At 40.8% G+C, this 24895-nt stretch overlaps 2 protein-coding genes across 2 annotated transcripts in view; both read right to left on the bottom strand.

The window, feature by feature from the left end:
* LOC128622079 (actin-binding LIM protein 3-like) overlaps positions 1–9412 on the bottom strand; it is a 64738-nt gene extending 55326 nt beyond the window's left edge. Inside the window, exon 1 of the mRNA XM_053648292.1 lies at positions 9322–9412. Coding sequence (XP_053504267.1) covers positions 9322–9334 — 13 coding nt within the window. The 5' untranslated portion in view covers positions 9335–9412. The remainder of the gene's footprint in view (positions 1–9321) is intronic.
* An 11252-nt stretch (positions 9413–20664) lies between these two features.
* On the bottom strand, positions 20665–24638 carry adrb2b (adrenoceptor beta 2, surface b). Its single transcript, XM_053648299.1, has 2 exons — positions 24183–24638; positions 20665–23641 (listed from the first exon to the last, which is right to left on the bottom strand). The coding sequence occupies exon 2, from the start codon at positions 23636–23638 to the stop codon at positions 22460–22462; it is 1179 nt and encodes a 392-aa protein (XP_053504274.1). The 5' UTR covers positions 23639–23641; positions 24183–24638; the 3' UTR covers positions 20665–22459.
* Between the last annotated feature and the right edge of the window lie 257 nt (positions 24639–24895).

Genomic DNA, 24895 nt, shown 5'->3' with positions numbered 1-24895 from the left:
CGTTAGATACCTCTAGTGAATACACATACACAGCGCTTACTTTGCTGGAAGATGACAGCAGTGTATGCTCATAAATGTGGCGGGTATTTTGTAGTTTAATACCACAGTTCTGCTGAATTCTTTTGTCTGCCCCACATAAAGTAAAACGTCTTTAAAAATTTGTTGCTGTTTAACAAAGGAAAAAAAAACCCAAGATGATCTTTTGATATGGTGAAATTTTCTGTTTAGACAGATGTTATGTAACATTTAAGGAAGGAGTCTCCAGTGTCAGCGCTTCGTAGCTGTCAGTAAGTTTTCCGACATGGGAAAGTTCACGCGTTTGTCGGTTTCTTAGTCACATGACAAGTTTTGAACGGTAAGAGAGGCGGGTAAAAAAAGAGGCTTGTGAGGGAACGACTTGCTGCTGTAACATAAGCGAGAACAGGAACTGACTTGTTTCACAGACGTTCATTAACATTAAACGTAATTATAGACAGTTGTGTTCGTTAATAAAGTCAAACTGCTCTGGTATACAGGGAATAAGACACTTCAGTATTATGGATTATTTTCTTATAACAGCATGGCCTGTCTTGTGGTATATAATTAACACCATTATTAGGAAATTAAGCTTAGGTAAGCAGCTAACACTTTACGATTAATTGTCAACGGACAGCAGTGATTTGAAACAAAATATAAACACAGAGAGTTTATAAGAACGCCAGAGCGAACATCGTGGATGTTTAAGAACTTAAAACTTGATTTAAGAAATAAATATCGCTGTATGTTAAAGTGGAAAAAGCCAGACCATGACGCAGTGTGTGATGACGCAGTGTGTCATGATGCAGTGGGTCTGTAGGCTTGGCAAGGTACAAGCAGAGGCATTTATCAGACGTGACATATTAACTGGATAGGATATCTAACACATAGAAATGATCACACAGTGCCGGGAGACATATTGTAGACCCTGGAAGAAAGGGAAAAAAAACATCATTACAACTTCATTTAATTCAACTGGTTTAATCACTCGAAGCAAATGAAGACCAGTGTATGCTGAAATATACATTTTCACACTTGGACCAAATATTCCAGTCTGTACGTTCGTTTTAGAAAGTGACGTGCGACATATCCGTAATTAAAACATCAAATACACAAAGTCACGATAAGACGTAACGTTTCACAGATACTGTACAGCAGGGTGCAAAAGTGCAGACAAACTAATATGGAACAGCCGAGTAACAAGCAAATGATGGAACGGTGGGCGGGGATGAAAGCACGCGGAGGTCGTCACCATAGGAACTGTAACGCAGTGGGGGAATCTGTAACAGCGGGTTTGGCTTGAGTATTCACACAGAATAGAAAACGCTCACTGTAAATACAATGAAATCTGGTTAGTAGAAAAGTCCTACAGCTAAAACACAAGACTAGAAATACAAAAAAATATATATATATATATAGTGATAGATATAGACAAAATATACATTATTTCGTGGACATTGGTGGACAGCTAAAAGAGCAATAGTGCCGTACAATAAAAAGTAGGAATAAAAGCACAAGTCTATCATTAGACAACTAAAAGTTGAAGCTCTGGAAGGAAGTAACTCATCCCACACTAAACACATGGGGATAATAACATGTTTGTCTCGAGGATTTGATCCAAGATGGCGGCAAACTCCGTGGTCTCTCTGGAGCATGACAAAGGTGCTATTTAACAAATCCACATGACCAACCAACTGCTCGGGACTGTAATAATCAGAGTATATATTATCATTTCTTCTGTGCAGTAGAGTTTTGGTTTCCTGTAGGGCTTGCTGTTTAGTCTGTGATTCTAGAGGAACTAGGTTTTGCTCTCTCTCTCTCTCTATCTCTCTCTCTCTCTATATATATATATATATATGTTGCATCTGTTCATGGTGAGAGGAATGACAATTTAAAAAATCCTACTATAATAAAAACTCCTTGTCCTTAAAGTGCCTAAAGTGCCTCTTGCATCCCATAATCCTCTTCACACAAATGCAACCCAGGTGGCTTTTAGTGTGGCTTGGCTGTGTTGCCTCTGCTTCTACCACTCTTCTGCCATCTGGGCACAGAACTAGCGCCAGGCTCCAGGGTGGCACCCTCCGGAAACCGCCTCCCTCCTTCTGTATTTACTTCGACTGCTTCCTGCATCCTGATTGGTGTTGCTAGGTAAGCCACAAACTTCCATAAAACACCATGGCAACGTCATAGACTCCCACCAATGACAAGCCGATAAACCCGACGACACACGCACAAAAACTTCAGGAATGTTGCCAGATCCTGTGAGGAGCGGCTCTGTCTTCCATCCCGCTTCTTCTTCTGATGATATACAGCTTTGCACCAGGCACTCGGAGGCACGAGCAATTTCCTATCTCTTTCCTTAAGCAAGCTATTAATAAAACAACTCCACATAGTAATGGGGCAGTAAGTTAGAGCATTACTCAGCACATGTCCTAAGCCTTGATTTAGAGTGCAGAAAGTGCACTGGTAAACTTCCTGGATGTAATACATCACTCTCCTTAAAAGAACCCACGCAGGGCTGAGAGCGGTATTAATACTGGGTTGATGTCAGTCAGATAATATAACAAATGAAAGCAACATCTGGAAATATTTTGATGCATTACCGAGGTGTGCAGGTTAGAGGTGTGTATCTGGAATTTAAAAGTCTCAGGAGCAACAGATATGACTCTCGCAGGACAAAAGAAATAAAAAAAAGAATCTGTTAAATAAGGTTTGCTTTGTATTTGTTAGTTATGTAGTGTATTCCCAGCTGTAGTCACCATCTCTTATTCGTTACAGGACCTCAGAGAGATCTTTTCATTACTAATGTTAAACATTCAGGCTTATTAAGCCTCAGAGAAACCATATTCACTTTTAAAAGTGTTAAAGCATCTCCGAAAACAGCCCAGATTTGAAGAATATTCACATGAACAGTTTTCAGACTTTACCGGTCGTCGAGAGCCTCGACGCACGACATCATGACGTGACACGTCCATATTTACAGCTGTAATTACTGTGACGTAAAGTAGGTCCGTAATGACGTCTCGTAAAGTCTGTCCGTATGGCGTTCTTTAAGAGGCTGTTTTTCAGCTGATGCCACGGGTGATCCACGCACGCACAATAAATACGTTTCATTTACATCTGTTCTGTAAATCCTCCAGGGCTTCAAAGAGCCAATTAAATGGCTAAAACCAGAGCTAAAACCAGGGCGCGGTTCTGTAAAGTTCGAGTTTGATCAGCTTACACCAGAGCTATGATTTTAAAAAGAAGGTTCCAACAGAAAAGCAAGCACAAGTTCTAAACATCTACACAACTGATACCGATGAGCCTGAAAAGCCATGTGTGCTGTGCCTATACGATCAGATCAGACAGTGTTGACGCTGCGTCTTGTTCAATAAACGGATATATTGCGATTGGGAAGTCATAGGAGCTACACGGAGACCATAACAACAGGGCTACAGACCGCTACGGTGTGAAAAACGATGGAGGCGTACAGCAGCTTTGAACCTGTGCACATTTTAACACCATCTCGAGTCTCACTCTCCACCAGCTGAGGGTAAAAATCACGTAACGCACTCTATTAGTCTTCTGAGACACAGTGGAGAGACGTGTCTGCCATCACAATTTACTCAGCCTGACGTTACGGATGGTGAAATGCCACGGTCACTCAGAGGTAGAAGACGGAGACTACACACGAATGGGAACGGGGATGAAACAGGTGAACTTCTCATCCTTCAAGTTTTCTCACGTGCGTATATAGAGGGCTCGAGGGCTTCAAGTTGTGGCCTGGTGAATGCCAATCACGCCAAAAGCGAAGCTTAAATACAGTATATACAGTATATAGCTAGTTTATTGGTGCTGTGTACAAATAAACTACCTATATATTGTATATACTGTATTAGAAGCTGCGCATTCGACCTAAACGAACTAGCTCACTAGCCATGCGTGAAAAATGTAGCTAGCTAGTTATTTATTTTTCAAAGTGGCAACCGGAATGCTACTATTCATTACCGGATATTCACCGCCTGAACTTCTACCGTTCCTCAGCCTCAGCTACATCACTCGAGTTCATCATCGCTCTTAACCTGACGCCCTGTGGAACTTTCCGGAAAGATTTCTATCTAACGTTACTGAGTAAGACAAAGGAGCTATCTTTCAAAACAATGCAGTCTTTCTCAAACTTTAGTTATAGTTAACAACAGTAGAAACCTAATAATATTTTAGCACATTTGTATTAGTTTTTGGGTTTGTTATATTCCAGAAAGATCAGAAAAGTTCGCTGGGCATGTTAGCAGAACGACGAAGCTGAGACACAGTGCTCACAGAGTCAAACTGTGGTCCTTTAAGCACCTTTGTTTTTTTGGTGGGTTGTTTTGGGTTCATGTCATGTGCTTTAGTTTACATTGCTACGTGCTTCTGTTTCTGTTCTAGCCCTGTCTTTGCCCCGTCCTGTCATTGCTTTGTTACCTGATTGTGTTCACCTGTTTTGTGTCTGACCCTTAGATTAGTTTATCTATTTACACCCTGCTCTTTCTTAGTCTTGTTTCAAAGTCTTATTGCGCATTAGTCCCTTCAAGTCCAAGCCTTAGTTCTCCGTGCTCAGTGCTCCTTGCACCCTGTTTCGCATTGTACTTCCTGGTTTTGATATCCTCGCCTCTTTCCCTCGATTGCCCCGTGTTAATCCTGCCGGCCTGTGTTTTCACCCAAGACCCGTACATTGGATCTAAAAAGCAAGTCATAGTATGGATTATCGGTAAATAGAAAAAAACATATGCGGTGGCAGTAGCTGCTCAGCTGCTCATGTCTGCTCAATGGGTTGTAGTAACCTCGATGCTTGGCTGATAATAAAATTCCCAGATTCAGCAGGTTTTTTCTCTCATCTCCTGATCTGAATGCTCTGGCATACAGCCAGCCCTGATGCTGTGTTTAAGCCCCTGCACTGCTTACACACATACACATACACATGCAAACGTGAGTAGCATTACATGCTAGTATACTGTAGGTAAACTGCGTACATACAGTATACTAGCATGTAATGCTACTCATGTTTGCATCAATAATAATATAACATTTAGCTGTTGTATTAATATAGTAAGCATTATTATAGTATACGTATAGTTGCAATCAAAATGGTTCAATCCCCAGTGCAAATCAGGTTTATTGTCAAAATGTACAGACTTTCAGATGTTTGCGATGAACAAATCAAACAAAAGCAACTGAAATAGTTCAACACGATGAATGCTTCAAGCGGTTTCCCCAAATTCAACTGAAAATGAAACTTATAATGACTTCTCCAGTTTCAAAATGATTCAACCCCTTCATGGCGAGCATCTTTAGCACTTAGTAAAGCAGGCTTTTGCTGTTATGACCTGCTGCAAACGAGATGCAGATCTGCCAGCGTTCCTGAGGAATCTTCTCCCCCCGTTCCTCATGAGCAGTGGCCTCCAGTTCAGTAATATTCTTGGGTTTGCGTGCTGCAACCGCCGCCTTCAAATCCCACCAGAGATTTTCTATGGGGTTCAATTCAGGTGATTGTGATGACCCTTTAGAATCTTCCAGGACTTCTTCTGTAACCAAGCCTTGGTGGAATTTGAGGTATGCTTGGGATCATTGGAAGGTCCAATGACGCCCGAGCTTCATCTTCCTCACAGACGGCATGATGTTTTCTCCTAGGATTTCCTGATACTTCAATGAATCCATCTCGCCTTCCACACGCTGCAGGTTTCCAGTGCCAGAGGATGCAAAGCAGCCCCAGAGCATCACCGAGCCACCACCACGCTCGACTGTGGACAGAGTGTTCTTTCTTCATTCTTCTTCCTCCAGACGTACCGCTGATCCATCGCGCTGAAAAGTTCCAGAACAAAATTCCAAAACTTCTGTGGATTATTTATATGATTTTGAGCGACTTTTCTTGTGCTTTTGGGTCAGTAGTGGTGAACGTCTCAGAGTTCTGGCATGGAAACCTTCTGCGTTTAGTACGCACCTTACTGTGCTCACTGAAACCTCAGTGTCTGTTGCCACCAAGCCTTGCTGCAGGTCTTTTGCAGTCAGTCCTGCCTTTTCACAAATCTAGTTGCAGCCGTCGATAGCTTCCTTTTTCTGCCCCATCCAGGTATTTCATACATTTTCTACCCCTAACCAGTTCAGGTATTTCATGTGTTCCAGCTCAAGTACACCTGGTGCAACTAATGAAGCCCTTGATGCTTGAGACAACACCTGTTTTGCATATTTGTGTTGTTGTGAGGGATTCTATTCAGGGGGGTGAATAATTTTGAGACCGGAGAAGTCATTATAAGTTGCATTTTTGAATTTGGGGAAACCGCTCGAAGCATTCGTTGTGTCGAACTATTCCAATTGCTTTTGTTTGATGTGTTCATCGCAGCTGTACAGCTGTAAATTTTGACAATAAACCTGATTTGCAATGGGGGTTGAATTTAATTCTGATTGCAACTGTACATCCTAGTACACACATTTATATGCACACCCCCTGCAAGGTTCCAGTTGTCAGCAGGTTCTGCAGCTTAATGAAAGAATGCCAGGCATTACAGGTATTACACTCTCTCCATTGACGTTCATGGAGCTGCAGCATGTGCCTGTATTTCTCTGTGACCTCAGCACTTAACTGAAATCACGACTATAATCCCATTCGTGGCTTAAAGCACAAGAGCATTCCAGGTTATTAGTTTCAGGTTCTCAACGATATTTAGAGAGGATAAAAATTCCAGACATATGTCTGTTACGTAATGTTGAAAATCCCAGAATATCAGCAGTTTCTAAAATACTCAAACCGGCCCGCCTGCTGCAAACAACCACGCCACGGTCAAGTCGTTCTGATGGTTGATGTGAATGTTACCTGAAAGCACTGATTTTATGGATTGTGCGGCTGCCACGTGATGGGTTCAGATGATGTCCACATCAAACGACAGAATCTTACCTGTTATTCCAAACTGTATTTCAAATAGACTGTTTATTGTGATAGCCACTAATCTGACCAGTATGTTTGAAGATCATTAAAAGAAAATGCTCACGGAAAAGTATGCCTTCCAGCTGTGCCTGCAGAACATCTGTTTTTAGGACTTCTGAGAAATTCTGTGCAGTCTGAACAGGAAAGGAACAAGACGGAGAACGTCTTCAAATTTGTCTTCAAAACTAACCGCGACAGATGTGTTCGATCCTGAAGTAGCGTGCCGATCGACCTCGACATCCTGTCTACTGAGCAAGCAGAGAGGGAAACTCTGGACTGAACTAGTAACTAGTACTGATCTGACATGGTGTGGTCACGAGTTAGCAGGCTCGTATGACGGTGAGTTTTCCCCTACTCACGATGGACCATTTTTAAAATAATGCGATAAAAGATTGAATCATCCAGAACTGAGCGTGAGCGTTTCGACCATTTCCCACTATGCTTAAAGAGACTAGGAGAGGCGTAATAATATTACCAGCTGTGAAATAGTTACCTACTGGTCCACTAGTAACTAGTTAATCACTTAATTAGAGGTTAACCAGATTGAGATAGCGCTCTACACATATTACGAACACGCTCAGCCTACAAACTGCTGCCTGGAATATCAGTATCCCACTCACGTCTGGTACACATGAGGAATTTTTAGACCCAAGAGTTTTGAACATACTGGAACCTTATCTGATGCAACAACAGATAAGTGTTGTTAGAATGGATTATATGCACCATAGCATCTTAGATGCTTCTTAACAGAGCCCCAGTTCCATCATATTTGTCTATTGAAGGCATCTATTAACTAAATGAGGTGTTTGATTAATACTGGAACAGAACTCTGCAGAAAGTTAGGAACGCAAAGTTCTATAAGGTACCGGCGTGGTCTTCAATCGCTAACTAAGCTACGACCGAACACTGGAAGTGATCTTAACTTCTTTGGTTCTTACGCATCTTTCATACATAACATCTTATCTGCCATCTTATAAACTTACTGCTCGTCAGTCGTATGTTACATCCGCTTTAATAAGAACAGCTGTGCGCCTGTCCAATCGAATGCAGTCATCCGATCAGCCAATCACGTCGCAGCGACACAATGCATACAATCATTGCGGATACAGGTCAGAAATTTCAGTTCGTGTTCGCGTCAAATATTAGAATGGGGGAAAATGTGATCTCGGCGACTTTTCCTGTCGCTCGTGGTGTGGATATTTCAGAAAATCTCTTGGGATTTTTCCTACACAACAGCCTCGACACGGAATGGTGCGAACAACAAAAAACATCCAGTTCTCTGGGCAGAAACGCCTTGCTGATGAGAGAGATCCGAGCAGAATGAGCACTCTTTACAACCGTGGCGAGCAGAAAAGCATTTCAGAATTCATAACACGCCGGATTTTGAGATGGATGGATGGATGGATGGATGGATGGATGACACCGGGTTCCACTCCTGAGGCTACAGTTGGCACCAAAACTGTTAAAAATAACCACTTCAACCTGATCAGCGTCGCTGTGGATCTGAAGTCGATAATAATCCCGGACGCAAGGTAGGAAGACGAGGCAGTTTTCTCTTTATAGTCCACACCCGCGAGCTTTTTTTGTAATCATCACACTGACCTAGCACATGTGACTGAGCACCTATAGAGTTTTTCTACAGTAATTAAACGACACTCGCAGAACAGAACTGACACACTTAATACCAATCTCAGAGCTGTAAATACGGTTCGGATACATAACCTGCGTCGAGTCAGTCGACGTCATGTTCACGGCACAAAATATATCAAAAGGATCTAAACAAATAACACGGGCAAGGCAAAATCAGCCACAGTGCTCAGTCCAGGGTTAAATGAATAACTACCCAGCTGGCTAAACACCTCCAGTGGTCAAATAACAACTAGACTGTCATCTGCGTTATTAAATAAACACCTTCAGCACTGAATGAACTGATCTTATCCCGTACACACCAGGAACAGTACACGGCTACTAAAACGACAGAAATGAACACCGTAAATATCGATGGACTGATCATCAGCGAACAAAAATCATGTCTTTAAACTGAAGCGCAAACAGTTTAATAATGTGGTATCATCTTCCGTGAATGAAGCACGGTCCGTAGAATTAACCTGAAGAAAGTTGTGCAAATCGAATGGAAATGTTTCGTATCGTATCGTCAGATATCGAATGGAAATCGTATCGATCACACCCCGATTAAATAGTCAGGACTGAATACTGAGTATCACTGTAAATGAAAACTGAACATGTCAATTATACACTAATTAGCATTTTTGATTGTGAAGATGAAGCTGTCAGAATAGAGCACTACCTATTATTATTATTATTATTATTATTATTATTATTATTATTATTATTATTCCTACCGTTCGTGCTCATGGTGAAAAGTGTTCCTTCATCCAGCACTAGTCCAGCATGGTGTATTATTTAATGAAGAGAAAGCGAAGAGAGGAAACTACACCTCACTACACCTCACTACACCTCACTACACGCGGGTTCCTCTGATGCTCCTCTCGGTCCCGGGAGCAGCCGGTAGTTCAGGTGCACGGACAGACTCGGACAGACTCGGACCGACTCGGACTCCTGAGCAGGATGCGGATGGGTGTTTCCGGTTCCCTTCGCGCACAAACCGATTTAGCAGGAGATTAGATTGGAGCACAGCCAGCTCGGTGGTGTTGTGCAGCGGTTCTCCGTCAGAGTCAGACTCAGAGCTCGCAGCATCTCTCCTACACGGAGTTCCGAGATCCTCTACTTCTTTACTGCCGTCCACACCGTCCCGTGGTGGTGGTGATGATGAGGATGATGATGATGATGAAGAGGAGGATGAGGAGCAGGAGGATGGTGGTGAAGATGGTTATGATAGTGACACACTCCTGAGCTCCTACATTTACACTGCAGAGCTTTAAGCAGCTACACTTCCCTGTGTTTAGACGTGTGTAAAGATGAACAAAGAATGTTCTGAGCTTCACCTGCCCTACAGAACACCAAGCTTCAGCATCACTAGTTAACAACTTCCACCCTCTGGACCTTTCCGGTATTACACGTTCATTCACACCACTAACCTTAAATATATATATATATATATATATATATATATATATATATATATATATATATATATATACACACATTATGTGTTAGAAGTTAGGATGTTTTATTATATATATATATATATATATATATATATATATATATATATATATATATATATATATATATATACACACACACACACACATTATGTGTTAGAAGTTTCATGTTTTATTTTATATATATATATATATATATATATATATATATATATATATATATATAATAAAACATCCTAACTTCTAACACATAATGTATTCAATATTGAATTCAGCTGATAGTAAACTGGTTAACACTGTACGCGTTAAGAGATATAATAAATTCACAAACACGCAACGGCCACTTTATTAGGAACACGTGTACACCTGTTTATTCATGCAATTATCCAATCAGACAGACAATCATCCCTGCTGGAACTAAACAAACAAAACAAAAACAAAACAAACAAGACAATAGAGACCTTCATAGAATTTGTAATGGTTATAATGGTATTGGTTTTAATGGAAACTCTAATGGTCCCTGTGGGTCTCTACTGGTAATTTGTTGACTTGTATTGGTGACATGTTATGTCAGGTGTAGTGGTCGCTCAGTGGTTAAGATGTTGGACTGATTGTAAGGTCGTGAGTTTAAATACCAGTACTGCCACTGCTGGGCCCTTGAGCGAGGCCCTTAACCTTCAACTGCTCGGTTGTATAAATGAGATAAATGTAAGTCGCTCTGGATAAGGGCATCTGCTGTAAATGTAAATGTAGTGGATACCATTAGGACGTAATGGTATTTGTAGTGGAAACCAGTAGTATTTCTGTAATGGTTTCTATTGGGATTTTTTTTTTTTTGCAAAATCATGCAGATACAGGTTTCAGGTAACGTTCATATCAAACAGAAGAAGCTTTGACCATGGTGTGGTTGTTGGTGCCAGATGGTGTGGTTTGAATATTTCAGAAATGGCTGATCTCCTGGAATTTTCACACACAGTCTTTAGACTTTGCAGTCTGAGGCCACGGTGGACACAAGTTCACCAAAACCGGACAGGACTTGAAGAAGACCAGGTGATGTTTTTCTAGTCTTCACCAGTCCAGTTTCACGTTCTCGGCTGACAGAAGAGGAGCCTGAGCTGATCTTCTGCTGCAGTAGTCCATCCACCTCATGGTTGAAGGTGTTGTGTGATGTTCTGAGATGCTTTTCTGCTCACCACCGTTGTATAGAGTGCTTATTTGAGTCACCGTAGCCTTCCTGTCAGCTCGAACCTGCTCTAATCAACAAGGCGTCTCCTGCGGAGCTCCTTCTCGGTGGATGTTTTGAATTCAACCCTGTAGGTTCTGATTTAGTGTCTAAAGTATTGAATTAGCAAAAACAAGCTTCAATTTACACAACGTCTTAAATCAACATCTACAGCATAGAATCAACACATGGTAAATTACATGTACTGTTGAATTAACACATACGACGTTAAATTAGCTGGCATCAAATATCGAATTAAGATTGAGTTTACAGTATACAGTATTTATACGTATACAGTAAGTTTCATATATATGCGATTATTTTAGTCGAGTTAATTTTTTTTTCCGATAATTTTGTGTTCTGGTATCCGTAACATGTTTATTTGAGTCAAACTTAGACATGTTATGCATGATGATTTAACAGAGAATTTGGTGAAATGGCTTTGATAAACAAATGATATATAAATATTTGAGAATTTCTATCCTAAATCTAGATCATGTCTCTGTATTACACACACGTTTCTTCTTTATTCTTTACATACAGCAGGGTGTGGATTTTACTGGAACTAAAGCTGACATCTTGTGGTGATTTTGTCGACATGCGAATGCAGTCTGCATTTTCCACTTCAGGAAGGAAGCATTAACACCTGAACAGTACTGAATAAACACTTCGACTGGGAAATACAATACGATACAACACATGTGCAGTGCTCTGCACAAATACAGAGTTTTGAATTCACGCCTAAAGCTTGTAAAGTGCGGCTGAAACCTAACGAGCCATGAAGGAATAAAACGAACACTTTAGGTGTTAATTCTACGACGCTGTGTAGATGTCCAGGAGTGTAGGAACGGCGTTTGCCTGTGTAACACTTCCGATGTGCTGTTCTGAGCAAAGCTGCTCCTGCGTTACACACTGAATAGTGTAGGTAATAGTAAAAGAAATTTTGTTTTCATGTGGGAACATGTCCATAGGGGCACATAAATATCAGCCATTTAACAATCTTCATAAAGTCCTTATTCACTGCGCTACACATTTCGTATTCTGTCAAATTACTAATTACCACATTTGAGTGACCAACAATTTTTTTTAAAATAATTTTTTTGACAGATGTAAGCTGATGTTCCATCAATTTTTCTTGCCATTCTAGATGCAGCGTGCTAACTGCCCCGTTTAGCTCCATAGAGTTATTGTTGCACCTGGTGGTCAAGAATAGGAACTGCAACAAGTGATGATAAATAGAGACCCATTGGGGCACGAATCACGCTGCTCCATACTCACTTAATGAACATTTTCAGTGGAGGAGGAGCAGCAGACAGGACAGTTAATGGCGGGGTTGCCAATGTTATAGTTTTTATGCCAAATAAGGCTCATTTAAAAAATATTCCGGCTGTACATTTAAGACGAATAAAGGTAAAGAAACACGCGTGTGCACCGCGGAGACCTTGTTTCCGACACAAAGGCTGATAAGCCTTTTCCACTGCCTGAATTTTTAAAGCTAGTTTCAGGTCTTTTGTGTGGATTTTAAGATTGTAGTTAGACTGGAAATTGTGCAGAAACCTGGCAACCCTGGTTAATGATATTAGCTCTTCAGGAAACACACCTGATCAGTCCCTCTAGAATTTTTTTTTTTTTTTTTTTTTAAATTCACTAGATAGTAGCTTACAAAATAAGTCAAGTGTGATAACATCTCGACTACACTGTGTTTGTTTGTGACTGAATCTTGAATCTTCAATCCAGTGGATTTCTAAAGTGTCTCTTCCACGTAATATCCACATGATGTCAGTGTTGTTCCAAAAATCGAGTCACTGCTTCGATCTTTAATTTGTATTTGGCAGGTCTAAAAAGATTTAATTCGGGTTAGGGTTACAAATCAGGATTTTGGAGTTCTAAGCAAAACAAATTTAAACATTACACTTTAAATACACTTTTAAAAAATCGACTGTAGACACTTTAATTTCCCTCAGATGTGATCAAACAGCAAAGCCAGTTTCATTATTAGCTTTACACTGAGGCTACTAGGCTACAAGGCTACTAGGCTAAGTCATGTAAGCTAATGACCACTAGTTAGCATCATTCCCGCTGAGTGTTTTGAGCGGTGAAGTAGTCTACGTCAAACAGACTTGCTTTTGTGCATGGTATTTAAAAACAAAACCCCACAGTATAGGTGTTTTAACCTGGAAACATTTTTTTATGGAGAAATCACAAAACGTAGCCCAGAACTAATATTTCACAGATGTATATGATTATGACATGCAGGTTTTATGATGCTAATTGGTGTCATAGACATCTACTGAATGTTAGCAAAGCAAAAGTGCAAAACTAAGTCAAATTTGTAGACCAAGCAGGTTATTGGATAATTTAACACATTTGAGGTAAAGGGAAAATCCGTTCATTCATTCGTTGATGATGAGGTGAAAGTAGAGTAAATGGATATTTTAACTGAAATTAAATTAGCTCTCCTGCTAGTGTTGGATGTTTTTTATTTATTATTATTATTATTATTCTTTTGTTAAACATTTTTAAAAAATAATTACAGGTTTGCACAAAAGGCGATTTTTCCCTTCGCTTCATTCTTCTATTCATCAGAGTTTCCCATCGATTCGCTAAAAGCATTCTGCCATCTTACAGGCGCGACAATTGTCCAGTCTGTCACGATGTTGTTTTTGTCCTGATCAGCTCCATTCAGCCTAACATCGCCGCTGTCTTTTCCTTTCATACATGTAAAAGGAAAGAATATGAAAAGCATTTACTATGCAGCTCACACCACTCTCAAAGCAGAGATCACAAACACCATGTGTAGCTTAGCGCTAGTTTACGATGGTATTTATTAGCTTTATTAGCTAAATGTTTACGCTAATCACTAAATCACAATCCAGTTAGGAAGCCAGTGCCACCAAAACCAAGCTAGCTTTAGCTAAGGTATGACTTTGATTTCTTTTAACTGCTTGCTTGAACAGTTTAATGGGTATAGGCTATGTGAGGGGAAAAAAGTTCTCTTTTTTGGATTCATTTCTCTAGCCACTCATCAATCAGAATATGGATTACACATCGCTTTAACACCACAGGCAGGCAATGTTTTATTTAAATTAAAAAAAAAACAAAACCCTAATAATAGTAATAAAAATCAATACCTCTGAGCAATTTGTCACTAATCACAGTGCACTTTGGCATCGATGCCAGTTTTTCAATGCATGATAAAGGACAGAAGAAGAAAGGGATGAATGAATGCACCGTGAATCGATGGATATTTATCGAATAGATGGTTGAGTAGGAGAAACGTATTACAGCAGTAATGATGTATTATAGCTGAAACGTTGAACGTATGGATTACCTGTCTATTGAAAGATCTCGGCACGTCAGCCTTGGTACGGTCAATACACCTCACAGGTGACCTGCCAAAAACGATGACCATTACTGATATGGGAACATTCCTGGGGTTTTTTTCCCCTCATAATAACCCATTTCAGTCTTAACAGCCACGATCTGAAGAACAGGCTCTAATGGACGAAACGAAAAGTGCTATCATTTTCAATAAGTGCTCCGAGTGGACTGGAAGTACACGAGGACAGGTACTGAAGTGTCCGAGTTGTCCGCTAAATCATTTAAGCTGCTCATCGTTTTCTTCACAGTTCATCGAAAACCTTTTGGACGCACTTCCGTGATTTACTCAGGAATAAAAGTATCACAGGAAGCACTGCAGCAAGGTGAAATCTAACAGTCTGGACCTTGGATTTTCCCATAATGCATTCCTGAAACATATAACCCAGTTGGCAAATATATATGTGTCGATCATTTTCAGGGATTTAGATCCTAGCTGAAGCTTCTCTATCGTGCAGCAATGTCAGCAATATCATCATGATGTATAATTTGTACGAGCTGTAATGAGCTATATGGATGTTTGGAGATGAAAGAAGTTCTTTATGGTTCTTCAGAGCAGTGTACTGGTTCTTTGAGGTATCGTGAACCCTGTAAGGTTCTTTGTGGGACTGGAAAATGTTCTCCTGGTATCATTCTTAAGAGCCTTACTCTGGTCTCTTAAAGCACTAACTGAGGGTTTTTAGAGAACTTATGATAACATGGTTCCTTAGCACATCGCACTGCTGTGACGAACCGTTTCCGGGTTCTTTAAAGCAACAGTAAACAGATGATTCTCTAAAGAACATCAGAGTAAAAGTTTTATTTGTGCAACTTAAAAGGGTTCTCCTATGGCATCAGGCTGAAAACCCTTTTGTGGTTCTGACTGGAACGTTTTGTTCTCAAGAGTGTAGAACCGTTGGTAAAAGTCAGCGTGAGCCGTGTCACGTTCTTCCTTCCTGATTTAAAACCAACAGACGAACGTACGGAAAATGAACAGAGTGACAAGTCTGACACGGGAAACGGAAATGCTGGCTCTCACCGTGAGCTTCGTGAGGGAGGAGTCACAAGTTAAAACAAAAGGTCAAGAGGTCAAGCATGAGCGAATATTTGAATAATAGTTTAACAGCAACCAACATAACAAAAATGAGTAACAGGCCAGACGGTAGGTACCTGGTTCTTGTTCACTTTAGACAGGTAACTATGTAAGCAGTGCACACACACACACACACACACACACACACACACTCACACACACGGGCTAGGGAGTCTCGGAAGCTTCCTGCTGTGTCGGACTTGCTGAGTTATTTTGATCTGTTTGGATTCTGGACGCTGTAAACTCTACCATGTCTGATATTATTTTCTATAAGATTCGGTCTGAGGGGAAATATGCGCTCATTGTTTACTGGAAATTGTGTTTTATACGCAGATAAACCTTCAACTTTTACGCTTCCATCCTGATAAGATAAGAATTTATAAACTGTATAAAATCATCCTCCTTTTTGTTTGAATCATTACTCACACTGTAGTAAGGAGTACAGCACATGCTTGTGTTCATCCCATGCTGCAGCGTTGGATGCCTAGACTTTGGCAGTCGGTACTTTGCGTACCAGAAGTTGTTCAGACACACGCAAGAGTTTGTTTAAAGAAGCGTGACGCCGTACACAGGACAGAGGACGGAGCAGAGCTCTGACGTGTTCATTCACGTACGCTGCAGTTTTGCCAGAATAATAATCATTAAAAAAAACAATCCAGCATTCCAGTATTGTAAACAAACCCGGTCCAGAATGCTGCAGCGAGACTGTTACTGGGGTTACGGAAGCGGGGACGTTTTAATTTCTCTTCACTGGCTTCCAATCGGCTATAGAATTTATTTTAAGAACCTTCTGTCTGTTTTTAAATCTCCAAATGGATTGGACAAGCCTATTTATCGAGTTTTGTTGACCGTTCCTTGGCCAAGACTAAAATAAAGAGGCGATTGTGCTTTTATAGTTGCCCTGAAATTGTCTGTTCACATCAGAAATGCTTCAACATGGCATGATTTTAAATCTACATTATAAACTCAGATGTTCTCTCTTTTTTAAAAAATTTTTTAGAGTGTACATCCCGAATTTTAGTTGTATGTTTTGACCTGGAAAAAAAAAAGGACAAGTGGACAACACTTTCCTAAGTAAAGTGCAGAGTCCAGGTCGATAAATGAGGTAAAACAGAATTATATCGAGAAGTTTACCTCATTACCTGCCGTGTCTAGCACACTGTCGATCACTTGGCCTTTCTTTCTCAAGTCTGGTCTGGGCAAAAAAATAAAAACCACCTGTGCACGCTTACAGTCAGACATTTCTCTACACCGAACTGGAGCCAGATTAGCAGCGATATCAGTGTACGTTGCCCCGTGTCCGATAAATCGATTTGGAACGGAATGCCACACTATTTATTAAAAACCGTTTATTACAACGGAATGCCACACTATTTATCAGCCTGATGCCATAGGAGAACCTTTCTAAGTTGAAGAAAGAACCTTTTACTTTCAAGTTCTTTAGAGAACCTTCTATTTCCTGGTGCTTTAAAGAACCCAGAAATGGTTCTTCATAGCAGTGCCACAAGGAACCATGTTATCATAAGTTCTCTAAAAAAAAAACAACAACCCTTCATCAGTGCTCTTAGGAAGCAAAGTAAGGTTTTTAAGAATGATGCCAGGAGAACCTTTTCCAGTCCCACAAAGAACCTCACTCTAGGGTTCACGCTAACCTGTTAAGAGATGATCCCTTGAAGAATGAATGAACCTATAATGAACCAATGAGAGCTTCTTTAATCTCCAAAGAACCATATTGCTCAACTCAGGAACCCTGTACGTTGAAAATGGTTCTTGACAAGAAGAAGGTTCTTTGCAGAACCTATGGTAAAGTACGATTAAAGACCCTACAGCACCTACAGTATGCGTCTCACGCGACACCATCTTTCACGATGTCTTTTAACTAATCTCCCCTAGCGTCGCGTGTTCGAATCCTCAGATCTCCACCTTCGCGTGTTTGTTTTGGAACGTGGGAAATGGAAAATGAGAAGAAGCTGAGCTTTCAGGATTTTAATTCTCGTTTCTTTAAAAATATATATATGTTTTAAAGCTCTGCTTCTTTCGTAGTGGAACGTCTAGCAGTACAATACCAGTTACAGAGTTCTTAAGAGAATTGAAATCATTTTTCTAAAGGAGAGCACGAACAGACGATCTAACGTTGCGTAAACGTTTGCGTAAAGTTCTTGTTAAAAATTTTACACCGATACCTCAAACTACCGATACTTGACGTCCTGTATGTGACAAACTTCACATAATGAACGTTCAGTGTTTGATTATCTCCTGCTATTACAGCAAATAATACCTTATTTTAATTACACACTCATTTGAATGGGCATTGATGCAGGTTACGAGCGCAGCGTGTTAAGCCATGCAAATCTGGAAGCCTTGGTCAAATGAACTTATAAAATGGATGACGTTTGAGGAATAACCTGTTCTTGTGTCTCTGTGACATTTCCCTGTACAGAGAACAGGGCAGAGTGTGCTGTTACTAGAAACTCACCTGTACAGGAAATCTAAGGGTTGTTGTGAATAAATATTTTATGCAAAGCATTTTGATGTTTTTTTTTGTCTAACCGCAGCCATGGTTCACTACTGAGCTCTCTGGCTGTGAATATGTTTTTCATGTTCTTCCTGGTTCTCTGGTTTTCTTCCTCTGTCCAAAATACTACCAGTCAAGACAACCATGGCTAGATTAAATCTATCCCCTGGATTTGAATGTGTATGTGCATGGTGCCGTGTCATGGACTAACGTCTCATCTAGGGTAAATTCCCACTCTTCTCATGCCCGGTGTTCCTGGGATTGGGATCTGCTGTGACGCTGACCACGATAAAGTGCGTCCTGAAGATTAATGAATGAATGTATATTCGTTTAGTCTTTCCGTAGTCGAAGTAATTAGTAAGTAAATGTTTCAGAGAGGGCATTGACCGTGTATAGATATCACAAAACCTTGAAGCTGGGGTTCCCAAACTAGCGGTCACAACCTCATGTACGGGTCACTCGACTTGTGAGAGAAACTCACAATATACTCTTTTATTTTATTCATAATAATATATTTTACAGATTAATGTTAGAAATATGACCTATGTAGACGGATTTCGTGTGCTACTACTTTGGGAGCAAACAAGTGGAGCAAACAGTATTTTTTGATATCCTGATGTGCTGCACTAGCTTAGCTTAGCATTTTTTTTTTTTACATCTGTCTATCCTCGCTAGATCTTCGACAGCCTTGAGAAACAGAATGGATGTACACTATATGGCCAACTCGAGCGTCCAGCACAGAGCCCTGACCTCAACCCTTTTAGGATGAACTGGAACTGGAGTCTCCTCACATCAACATCAGCTCCTGACCTCAACCTCACTAACGCTCTTGTAGCTGAACGAACACGAATCCCCACGGCCACGCCCCAAAATCTAGTGGAACACCTTCACAGAAGAGTGAAGCGCATTATAACAGCAAAACACAGGGGGAATAAATGTGGAATGGGATGTTCAACAAGGACATACAGTATGAATGTGATGATCAGGTGTCCACATACTTCTGGCCAGGGTGTCCCAAAAGTCTCCATACTTGGAGGAAATTGTCACTTTTTAGCAAAATGTCTTCCAAGTGGACGTCCGCGAAAATCCACTGACGAAGGCATGACCGACGTGGTGCTGGTGTGCATACACTCTTAAAAATAAAGGTTCCCATTAGAACTAATTCGCACAAAGAACTGTTTACTCTCGAGTTCTTTAGAAAACCGTCTATTTGCTGTTACTTTAAAGAACCCAGAACCCACAGCTTCTTCACAGCAGTGCCATGTGCCAAGGAACCATGTCATCATAAGTTCTCTAAAAAAAAAAAACCAAAAAAACCCCAAAAACCTTTTAAGTTAATGCTTTAAGAAACCAAAGTAGAAAAGTAACCAAAGAATGATACCAGGAGAACCTTCTCCAGTCCCACAAAGAACCTTATATGGTTCACTTTAACCTGTTAAGCAATGATAGCTCGAAGAACCAATACACTGCAGTGAAGAACCAATAACGAACTTCTTTAATCTCCGACGAACCATATAGAACCCTTTAAAATGAACAATGCTTCTTGACAAGAAGAAGGTGCTTTGCAGAACCTACGGTGCTGTGAAGAACCGTTAAAGAACCTATATTTCAAATCCGGAATAAGAAACTGCCGGGTGGTCACGGCTCGGTGTCGCAAAACGTTTATCACGTCCGTCTGACGTCGTTCGCCCAAGATGTTTGGGAAGTCCTCCGTTAGGGAAGTCAGCAGAGCGGATTTAATCTGAGAACCTCTGTGAACTTCTGCGCTGTATCCTGCCTGTCTTATAAGAAATATAATATACTGTATATAGGGAAAGGTTTAGGCTTGGCCTTAAGATGTGTTCTGCCTGCATTATCAGACTTCAAAATCCTCCAACTGCATCGAATATATCCAAACAGATCCAAGAATTTTATAACCTATATTTACTTCGTAGCCAACTGGAAGATTATTCCGATCGTCCACAGTACATATGTTCATTCTGCAGGTCTTTATTATAAAATGTTTTTTTTTTTTTTTTTTAAATCTCCTCAGACTCCATTGATGAACCTACGGTTTTCCCAAATTACCACATTTCTCCCATTTGGGAAATCTCCACATGGCATCCATCGAAAATAGGAAATATTTCGGCAACAATGGACTTATAGTGAAAATTGTATTTTTTAGCATCTGGATGTCCATATACGATTCATATTATATTGATTTCATATCTTACACCTTCATCCTCTAGCCTCTTTTCTTTATATGGCCTCTTGGTATTATAGTGAATCCTAAGTATGAATGCTCCGACATTTGTAAACAATTAAGCAAATAAATAAATCCACCCTAAGACCCTGAATACAATGGATGAGCACGAGCACCTACAGTACTTTAAAGAAGTGACCACTAGATGGTGGACAGAGTACTCCATCTACAACGACTACTCCACAGTCTGATTTACAAACAACCACGTTTTAATTCTTCACATTTTACATTCGGCAAGTGGCTCAACATACAAAAACAAACCAACAAACAAACAAACAAACAACACAGAACACACAATCAGAGAGCATTTCGCAGTGCAGTGGAAATAAGTATGATTTTGTCAATTAAGAGCATTTTTAGGTGGAATGATATGTAATATAATGTCTATAACACAAATTCACATACAGTATATACATCTCTTATGTACTCTATATACACTGTGCGAGCCATCTTAATGCTTGAAATGCTTAGGTTATACCAGGGGTTCATAAATACAGTACCTTTTATTGTGCTTTATGCTGTATAACCTCGTCAAGCCGACAAAAGCTGAACGTCGCATCGCGTTCAAACAACTCAACCAGATGACTCATAAATACTTGCACATTCAATCTGACAATCTGTAGCACACACACACACACACACACACACACACACACACACACACACACACGCCTACAGGAAGGAAGCTCTGGTCATGTCAAAAAACAACATCGCTGGTCTTGGACAATCATTGTATAACAATATGTTTGACAGAAAGACCAGCACACCTTCCTGTATAAAAAGAACCAGATTCTATCGGGTTACGCTAAATTCCCCTCACGAATTCTGTAAACACAAAGACCAAAGTGACACTTGTAACCGTATCAGGAGAGTATTTTTTTTCTTCTTTTTTTTTTCTGACTGTCCTTTTGGACAGTTTGCTCAAGAATCTCTGTAAACATTGCACACCGACACACACACACACACACACGAACGCAGGCTTTAGCAGAAATGGTACGCTTTGTTGTGCATGGTTTGAAAGGATTAATGCAATACAAGAGCCTTGGGCTGAGCCTTCTTGCATGAAGTGCACTCGTGCATTCAAACACAAATGATGCGGTTAATTACTACGGAAAATAATCGCTGCACCGTATCGCGTCACCGACATCGTCCTCGTCCGTCCACGTCCGTCAGTACAAACGTGATCGGTTCTACACGTCACATACTCAGCTGTTGTTTATTGCTGAATGGGATCGAGCTGAAATGCTAACAGGGGAAGGTTGAAGTACACAGACTGGACACTCTTTTTTCTTTCTTCCTTTTCATAAGCGCAGCTGGTTATAGCACACGGAGCCAGCAACCTCCACCTGTTGCTCCTCGTCAGCAGCTCAGATTTCCTCGGCGTTCAGACAAGGGATTGCAGAGATAAAAAAAAAAAAAAACAAGTCCCTGGTTTTAAAACAAGCACTTTAGCTTTTCAATGGAATGCAATAAGATAATATTTAAAATATATATATACAAATAAAAAAAAATAACAGTGCTGGTCTCAGATCAGCTACACTCATTTAACGATGTAGTGCCTATGCCTAGGATCTAAACCAAAACCAGACTTCTTATGTAAGAACATGATACACGATAATCTGATTCCAGAGCTCCTCTCTCTCTCTCTCTCTCTCTCTCTCTCTCTCTCTTTTTTTTTTTGGAAGTGGTTATGGCGAAGACATGTGCCAGAGTGTCATGAGGTAGCTTACGTATATGTCGGATAATATAGCCACATTCCAAATGTCAAGATTTGCCGTATCTTGTACCTAAATATTTTATATCATGGAGATGGTTTGGGTTCTAATATAACTAGAACGAGACATTTAGAGCAAAGGCCGTGTCATGCCGTATGTATAATATTCCATTTGTTCACTCACCAAACGATTCTGACGTTTTATATTTAAACGCACGGGAAAATGGAGGCAAAGAACGTTAAGAAGTTGTATTTCTCTATGCAATAAATAGCTAAATCATGGAAGTCAGGGTTCTATTGCAATTCCCGTTCGTGTTGGAGGAACTGGCAGCCAAAGAGCAAGTACCCAGCTCTACTGTTCCGCAGTCTGTATAAGACGTCTGCTTCGAGGTGTGGTCGCCGTAGCTATATCCCGTTTTGTTTGTTGAAGGCGGACACTGAGGCCTCCTCTTGCACAAGATTTCTTGGAAGGCGCATCTGAACTCGGGACTCCTGCAGTAGATCAGGGGGTTGAAGGCTGAGTTGGAGTAACCTATCCAGTTCAGTATTTTATACAGCCAGTCGATGGCATCCATGTCCATCTCCACCGTGGCCACGTTGAGGACGAAGAACGGCAGCCAGCAGAGCGTGAAGATGCCCATGATGATCCCCAGCGTCTTCAAGGCTTTGTGGTCTTTGAGGCCAAACCTGGTCCTGCGGTTCCGCACCTCGTTCCCGTCCTGGCCGCACAAGTTTTGGGTCCGAATATGACCTTCCGTGCGATAGATGTTTCGAAGCTGCCGCCGAGCTTCCAGGTAGACTCGGCTGTAGACGAATATCATGATCACGAGCGGGATGTAGAAGGAGATGATGGACGAGGTCCATGCGTAGCTTCTGTTGATGTTGAATTCACAGCAGAAGGGATCATTCAGGCAGCACTGCGCCTCCAGATTGTTCAACACCCACCATTTCATATGCATGGGCAGAAAGGATATTAGGGCGGCCACCGCCCACACAGCCAGGACCACCCAACAGGCCCGGCGCTTGGTCAGCAGTGATTGGTAACGCAGTGGCCACATGATCGCCAGGTAGCGGTCCAGGGCTATGACGCACAAAGTCTCGATGCTCGCCGTTACGCACAGCACATCCGTCGACAACCAGAATTCGCAGAAGACGTTCCCAAAGTGCCACTTCTCAAGGAAGATATCACAGGCGCCAAAGGGCACAACGAGAAGCCCCATGATCAGGTCGGCACACGCCAGGGAGCTGATGAAGCAATTAGTGACGGTCTGTAGACGCTGGAAGCGTGCGATTGCGGTAATAACCAGCACGTTTCCGAAGACGATAGCCAGGACCAAGATTCCTATTACGATGCCCAGGATCACCATCCCCACATCTCTGTATACTTGATCATCCCGAGTAGTGTTCTGAAAATTCGAAGTGTTGCATTGACTAATGTTTAGTGCCTCCATGATCTACAGTATGAAATATACAAAGAGAATCAATGTCAAATAAGGCAAAGGCAAGGCAGGTTTATTTACGTAGCACATTTAAGGCATTTTTATTTTCAATTCAAGCTTAAGAATAAAGATAAATGATCATGAATCAACTGAAAGAAATGGGAGGTGAGGACCAAAGTGCTAAAGGCGGAGTGCTTTTTATTTATTTTTATTTTTTTTTGCATTTTATAAAGTAAAGGAAAGCAGAAATGTTTTCAGTCTGCATTTGAGGGGAAAAAAAGTTTGAACATATCTGATATCGACTGCAGCTTTGCTTTATTTCCGTAAGAGTATGTCCGATAATCAATATTTCTCTAGTCTTTATTACGCTAATTTCTCTGAACAAATATAACCTTAGGGAAATGTAAATAAAAATTCAGATGAATTGGTTGAAATAGTCATGTTTAAGGGAAGCAAAGCTTGCAAACCATCACAGCCAAATATCCGAGCAAACTCATAATAATCTGTTTGCACAAATTCATGAGCGTAAGGACCAGAATCTTAAGTCTGTTCTCACCTAAAGAGGTCTTCGCAGTCGTCCAGTCAAACTCCTGTTAATTCTCGAACCCATGAAATAGTTTGTTTGAAATCCTAATAAATATTCCTTTCAGAGAGCGTTTGTTTTGTCCTCAAGACAAACTGTTCAACATTTGGGTGTTTAATGGCTCGTCCGTCCTTCCTCTTTCTACTTTCCTTTTCTGTCGTCCTTCCTCTCTCTCTCTCTCTCTCTCTCTCTCTCTCTCTCTTTCAGAGCGCTCACGGCATCTGAGCGCATGAGGTCTCGATGACTGAATGTGCCTCTGACACACAGTGAGAGCCTTCTAGCAGCCGGTGACCTCACACCTCAACCAGCCAACCAGAAGCTGCATCTCTTCTAACGCTCCAGAGAACTGCGTGTGTAAAGAGTTATAGTACTTCTCTTTCTAACTGAAATGAAGGAAGGGATTAATCTAGTGCACGTTGTGTATATAAGGGGTTCTCGATCTTGTCGCAGCCAGACAATGCTTTAAATGTAAATAAATAAATAAATAAATAAACAACACAGTTTTACTATTTTGTTGTATTGTAGACAATTAGGCAGTTAGAGCATTGGTTCCCAGTAAAATATCAGAAAAACACAATGCATACTGGGATATTTCATGTTTTAGTCCGGGAGAGACAACGGTAAACATTCTCTTAAAATTAGTGGATGGTTTTTGTGCCCTTTTATTTGTTTTAGTGACTATTTTA

Source organism: Ictalurus furcatus, chromosome 18 (assembly GCF_023375685.1).
Source record: "Ictalurus furcatus strain D&B chromosome 18, Billie_1.0, whole genome shotgun sequence".
Taxonomy (NCBI): domain Eukaryota; kingdom Metazoa; phylum Chordata; class Actinopteri; order Siluriformes; family Ictaluridae; genus Ictalurus; species Ictalurus furcatus.
The sequence above is the reverse complement of the archived record's forward strand: the minus strand, read 5'-3'. Positions and strand labels throughout refer to the sequence as shown.